Source organism: Exophiala oligosperma, assembly GCF_000835515.1.
Source record: "Exophiala oligosperma strain CBS 72588 unplaced genomic scaffold supercont1.22, whole genome shotgun sequence".
NCBI classification, from domain to species: Eukaryota; Fungi; Ascomycota; class Eurotiomycetes; order Chaetothyriales; family Herpotrichiellaceae; genus Exophiala; species Exophiala oligosperma.
In genome coordinates, this window is record NW_015622839.1 from 1 (window position 1) to 7,138 (window position 7,138).

A 7,138-nucleotide genomic window follows, 5' to 3' on the forward strand; every position below is an offset into this window, starting at 1 on the left:
ATGTTGCACAAGATTGGTAAGACGTGATTCTCCACATGGGAATAGAATCTATCTATCATCTGGAGCCAATCATGTTATTGAGAGACAGAAAATGTAAAATTTCAATGGTTGACTGGTAGCTGAGCAGAGCCCTGCTTAAAAATGCTTCACCGGTTAGGAGGCTGGTCGTTACAGTATTATTGCCTGTGAGGCGACTGTAACGGCTACTACCGTTTGGCTCTAACTCCAATCAAACACAGGTTTTGGCGGCTACCTTGCTATCAAACTCCTCCAGGTCACGGGAGGACTTGGTGGCGGGACTGTGAAAGCCAATCGATTCGGTATCTCATGCGTATGTGAAACCGGCGGGTGGCTGTCGTAGGTTTCCCATGCTAGCGGTGATTACAGGTAGTGCGCAAGGGAACAACAGTCCTAGACCAATATAATCTCGTGTCACTGCTTGAGACTGGAGAGGGACAGAATTGAATTTTGATAGCTGGCAAGAACCTTGGGCGAAGGTGTCATCTGCTCTGCAAAGAAAAGACTTGTTCAGACTGGAGTTCGTCCACGTTTTCAAGATATTGGTTACCCGTGGCGCTAATGGGAAGCAGAAATGTCGAAATCGACTCGGAGGAGGAAGTATAGCCAAAAAAGAAAATGCAGAGTCGATACAACCTTAGCCGTTCGGCCACTCGAACACCAATTTCCAGAGCACTGCCAGCATAATGGCCGTGCAACGAAACATCGGACTGCGCCTGGGTGGGTAATCGAACCTTCTGCTTCGCTGATTGTCAATGCGATATCTCCACGTGCCAGCCTATGTACCATGGATGTCATTATAAATCCAAGTGTGATCGACGGTGTGGATGCCGCCAGTTGTCCTACGATTGCATTCCAGGATGTTGCTCATGCAAGGACTGCGGCAACAATGATAGTGACAACGTCACATCATTTCTCAAAGTGAAACCTTCAGGTTTGCCAGATGCTGGTTGGGGTCTGTTCGCCTGTGACAATATCCCATCCGGCAGCTTTCTAGGCGACTATTGCGGAAAGTTGGTCTTTGACACGGACTTTGAGTTCAAGAGCGACGATGGCCGGATGACCTTGGTGGCAGTGAGCAAATGTAGTGATCCGTTCAGAATCAGGGTGATTGATGTTAACGACGAGCAGTTCATTCTATTGACGGCAACAGCCCCGAAAATCTTCTAGTTTTCAGCAACCATGCGACGCATCCACACAATAACGCAAGCCTTAAGAACGTCCGACGAAGTACGTTAAAATGGTACGAGGCTATGCTGAAACATTCATTCAACGAGGAGAAGAAATCTTTCTGGACTATGGGTGAGCTTAACTTCTACATGTGCAAACTGGAATGTGTTAAATAAAGTTACAGAGCCGACTTCATTTTCAAGGCGTCATCAGAAAGTCCATCCCAGACAAAATGTAGGTTTGGTCAAAAGACAATTTTCAGATAACTTACTGGCACCAGATCATGATCTCCAAATCTCCATCAACATATTTGTCTTTATCAAGGGCGACGAGAAGAGGCCATGGATAGGATACATTACAGAGCTGAAACGGGACACACGGCGATCATTGTCAATTGGATGTCCCAGGTCAATGATCTTAAGCCGATCGATCCGTTCTCCGATCAGCGCTGTCACAATGAGATATTGATTACCTCTGAGAGAGATGAAATTGATTTGGACAGCATTGAAGACATAGCTGAGGTCACAGCGCACGGGGCACGTTGCCAGATATCCGAAGGATGGTGTTGTCGGAAGATTTATGATTGTTGTTCTCATCAATTCTTACCTGCCACATTGAACCAAGCTATAGCATCTTGCATTCAAACCCCAGGGAAGTGCTCATCTCTGTCTACCGGCAAGGGTATGCTCTCGGCACTCAGCATTCTAAATCGCATTTATAACGAGGAGTTGACCAGTAAAGATGAAAAGACGATCTTCCCAAAGGTCGAAAGATTTTCTGAATAATGTCAGCGAAGGTATGCTTTTAACACAGTATTGCTATACGTAGGAGAAAATGCCCTGTTCAGCTCGAATCCTATCTCGAGAAATTCGGAGACAACTGGGTATGGGTCTTCAATTGTCGAAGGAACCTTTTCGAAACTATCACTATTAATGTTTGCTAGGTTTCAGCGTGCTGAACTGTCCTTGGGTTATCTATGAGAGCCACGAGGCTCCTTTGAGAAGCCCTACCAGTACAACAATTCTCAATGACCGTCAGCAGCCAAATGGGTGAGGATCTAGACAGACGTAGATTTCTTCTGTCACCAGAAACAAATTGAAGCTGAGACCGCATCTCGAGATACTCCGTAGATATGCTGTGTTTGAAGTATTCAGTTAAAATTCTTGATCCTGGACAGGATATTGTATGAGGAGCCTTTCGATCGGTGAGCCTTTTGATGAGGCGATGCTCCTCGGATGGTTGGTTCTCAAGAATCGACAAGAGTTTAAAACAGGCAATTAGGCTTTCAATCGGTAATTTGGGAACATGTATTTGTAACACAAACCAATGGTTTTGCCTTCATTGACTGTGTGACCTCAAACCCTCGAGACTTCGTGTCATCTTCACCACGGTCACCATGCCTCGGATACCATGATTGGTCGGGGACACTGCTTGCCGGATCAATGTCACTCCTTTATCCTGTGAGACCGTTGGGCACAATATCGACTAAACTCCGACTCACGTAACACTGTCTGGTAGTTGTTACCAATCCTAAACGCCATGGTTGTTATCCCAAATGCAGTTCTTCCGTCAAGAGCACTTAACGAAAAGAAGGACCGCCGCATCTGGTCCCTGGTAGCTAGATACTATCAGCTTAAATCCTTCGAAACACCTCCAACAGCAGCCCTTTTACCCGGAATTTTTCTCGTATACCAAATATTCTGTGCAAAGAACCTTGCAAGACATCAGCCATGCGACATATGCACTCCTACAAACCTGTCGCTCGTGACTCTAATATCGGCAGGGATTATCTCTCTCCTCCTGACTCCAGCGACTTATTCTCGTCCTATACGAGTCCTCTGCCTCGGCGGGATTGCGGTGTATCTCAGCAATGCTCGAGCACCAGCTCCTCTTGCGATGGACCAAACAAGAATCATCCTTGGATTTTGAACAAGAGCTTGCGCCGTGGTGATCATGAAAAGTTTTTCGTCACTTATCATGATCACTGGGTCATAATCAAGTGTCAATATCAGAATTGCGAACATGGGTCCTTGGAAGCAAATCTCATGGTGCTTCACTGTCCAAACACTAAGAGTAGAGCAATATACGAAGCTCTGCAGCCTCACTTACACGAGATTGATTTCAGCGATACGGTTACCTTTCTCAAGTTGAAAACAAATAGAAGTACGCTGGAAGTTCGCGTCGCGAATTGCACAAACGAGAGATCTGATGATGATGGGAATAACTATCGCCTTGGACAATCCTCCAGAGTTTCGACACTGAGAGGCAGCTTGTACCTAGGAGACGAGAAAGAGAAGCAATACCGACAGTGGTTCGATGATCAGCCGATTGTTATTGTTCGGTGATTCTCATCCCGGTTTCCTACTCACTATCGTTGCCGTTGCCAACTGTCAACAATTGAAATAGATACTTCAAACAACAGAAGAGTTCTTCCAACATCTATAATACCTGATTCTGGCTTCCTCGGTTCTCTCCCACCTATCCGACACCTCGTAATTGTTTCGGTGCAATTATTCCCGGAGGACTTATCATTCTAGTCAGCGCCCTGAGGGGCGTCAGACGATATATGTTCGTTTTGTTGACGGGGAATCTGATCGATATACGCTGTTGGAAGGGGACAGACTTGGAGCTCGAGACAGGGAAGTGGGTTGTGAGTTGATATGAGCACTCACACTCTAGGTCCAGCAATTGACCGTGCGTACATCAGCATTCGCGAATATTCCGTGCGGTCAAACATTCAGCAAACTGTGCTCCTTCACGATCAGCCGCGAAGCCACCAATCTGGCAAACCTTGAACAAACATACTTCCCTTACACCAAGCTACAGGCGCCAGCTCCAGCCCTCTTCCGAACATTAGGAGACCTGTCGGTGATAGCTGAGGGCGATCAATATAAGCGAAGAAGCGATGTCTAACAAAGACCGTTTACGCCCAACACCTCTTTGATTGTGCGTAGCCTCGAGACCACTGTTTAAGCATTTCAAGATAAGGGTTACAGGAGGTTCTAGCATATGATTTACGGAAACCACTGTGACAGTCGGAGACCCTCACCGACTGCTTAGCACTAAAATCACGAACCTGACGTCACGTGCCATAACGACGTGGACGTAGTTATGGTCACGTGACCTGCGAAGTGTATCTGGATCAGGAACGTAATTGTTCCTCCCTCCATTGATAGACAGTTCTCGAGAGATCTTATGAAAACAAGGGAGTTAATGGTAAGGTTAACAGGTAATCAGATGTTGACCAGCAAATCAATGATTTTAGCATGCCAGACTATTGACACTCCCAGAAGGTGCTAAACAAAGCCCTTCCGGCGACAAGCGGCGAAATACGATGTCTTTGACTGAACGATTCGATAATTTGGCAGGCTAGGCTCTTACTAGGTTTATGATACAAGATCTGAAGAGAGGACGGCACAAAGCCAGTGCGAGATAATATTTTCTAAAGGTAGATACTGTATGCTGTGTGCCAGAGGGATGTCGGTCAAATCGCTCATGTCATTGATTTGGTTAAATTGAAGAGTTGCACTTCTGTTGCCCCTGACGACGAAATCTCTACGCCCATCTCATATATCGAAGCAGGCACTTGATACCACTCCTTAGAAGATGTAGGTACTAGCTCTCAGACATCGATCCTGTTGCTATTGGCCCTTATCACGCCAAACTCGAGAGATTGGCATTTCTTTTGAAGACTACACTAGATAAAGTTTGCAATCTCTCATCTATATTCGATAGTACTAATTGGAACTCCGGAACGAGGCTTTCATACCGTCATATTTAATAGTAGGATGGACGATCTTTGGCCCTTTGTTCTCTCTTCTTTGAATATGTTATTCTTTCCACGTCTTCTTTCTTCAATTTCTCTGCCTTGCCTCCATCCTGATGTAGAGTTACATCTCGCTTTATTGACGTAGACCCTGTGCGTCCGCTGTGCCCAGTGTGTGTGTGAGTTTCGATGGGCATTGTTCCCATATAATTAAGGAGGTGATAAAGGAATTCGTTTAACTAACAGCACGAATTAGTTTGGAAAGTTGAGACAGTTTCCTAGGTTCGATAATCAAATGGTATAAACTACCTTTCTGTTGGCTGAGACGATATGTGATATAACCAACTCGCCTGTATAGCCTGTGTGAAGACGAGAGAATATAAACTTTTCGAGTCGGCCACTGACCATTAAATGCAAGCTCTCCGTCTCGCCACCGTTTCAAGACATTTCAATGGTTTCTAGTCTGGACGTATGGCCACAGCTAGGGCGGTGCCAGCTAGGCAACCATCTACCTATGTTTATGCTTGTTCCTACCTATCAATGATCTTGAATTTCTCGAATGATGAAACAGGATAATTGTGTATTGAGCTAGGTAGTAGTGATGCGTAATTAGCTAATAACAAGGTGGTCGCTGTAGTCAACGTACAGGCAATAGTTTCGCTGCTTAATCCACTTAAGCATTACCATTCGTTAAAAGAGGGGATGACATTCTCTCAACGTAGGTGTGATGAGGATCAATCGATATACAAGCAATGACTCGGAGCCAGTCCTTAAGTGCACACTTGGTGACTGGGCGATTGTGTCAAGTTGTGGCTACTGCAAGCCTAGAGGGTGGGAGCTATCAATCTTTGATATCCAACCATTCCACAAGGTGCGACACTGACAGAGGTGCAAGGAAGTGTCAGAAGGAGATCGTTGGGTTGCACAAGCTCACCAGTGTCGAGACTTTTCCCGCCAATGCTTATTCATTAGATATCTCACCAGTTCGAACTCAGCGTTTAGTAGGTATTGTCGCTTCGATCGCGTTTCCTTTGCAATAGGGCCCCCTTCGTACGAGAGGTAGCTACTGAGGTCATGGTAATTATGATGCTCATAAGTATCTCATTTCCTTAGAGATGTAGAGCTTCTTCCATCGGATTAGGTTACCATCCGTGACATGTATGTCCTTCAAGTTCACCCTGTGTAGTCGGAAAAGACGCTGTGTTAGTCACAAGAGGAGAAGGGCCAGGCAACAATGTCTGATTGAAATCACGTTGGCGACCTTTTATATATATATATATATATACATGAATTGGGAGGCCTCGAATTTTCTAGGGTGTATTTATCAATGTCCAAATTAACAAAGTGTTAGGAAACATTAAGCTGGTGGCATTAGCTACACGACGTTGCACATGTACAGCCTCTCCTGCCGATCCATATGGCTATTCAAATCATAGGCTCCCCTGAATGCGTCTTGACAATTGGGATAATTGCATTAGAGTCCTCCGTTTTGGTTGCGAGAAAGTGGCCGCGTGCGATTTCCTTTCACTCCTGCTGCTGTTGCTGTGCTTCTAGATAGGATTGTGGACAGGCTGAGAAACCGCGCTGACTGCTAGTAGTTTTATTCTGGATTTTTGGTGATGAGAACATATGGTTCAGTTTTATGCCTACGATGAGAAAGACGACGACCTGTGCCTTTCTTCAATGCGCTCGATTGATTTTGTTGTTAGCGCCTCGCACCTACAGTGGTTTTCATTAGATACATTGTACAGACACGCCAATACATACAGACGTGAATCCAAGAACAAGGGAGTTCAAGACATGTAGCACTGGAACAGTATGTCTGAACACGAAAGCTGCAAGGCAGACTCGAAGGATCTGACCACTTGCAATGTCGGCTAGAGTGTGACGCGTTTCTAATATTCACATTCTTGATGATACCAGGAAAAGCGAACAACTCGTAGGCTAATGTGATCTGAGCTGTTCACATGGCCCTACTTGCTTTTCCGCCTTCTCGATCCATGTAACATGTGAAACTCTTGCTCGGGCGTCCTCTTTGTGGCTTGACGGGCAGCCTTTCAAGCTTCTGGTCTAACCCGGTTACCAGGTAACTGACAGGACGCCCAAACTTTTAAGAGTGGTCGCCGTGGCGGCCATCGCGCAGGCATCAACTTTGACTAGCCTGTCAATTGGTGAGGCATCCGG

The 7,138-nt window shown here is 45.7% G+C and overlaps 1 protein-coding gene across 1 annotated transcript; it reads left to right on the forward strand.

Moving 5' to 3' along the window:
* Nucleotides 1–914: 914 nt before the first annotated feature.
* On the forward strand, nucleotides 915–1,188 carry PV06_11197 (uncharacterized protein; the record flags this gene model as incomplete). The annotated part of the gene is made up of 1 exon (XM_016412826.1): nucleotides 915–1,188. A coding segment is annotated over one exon (274 nt), but the record flags the coding sequence as incomplete, so codon positions are not given.
* Between the last annotated feature and the right edge of the window lie 5,950 nt (nucleotides 1,189–7,138).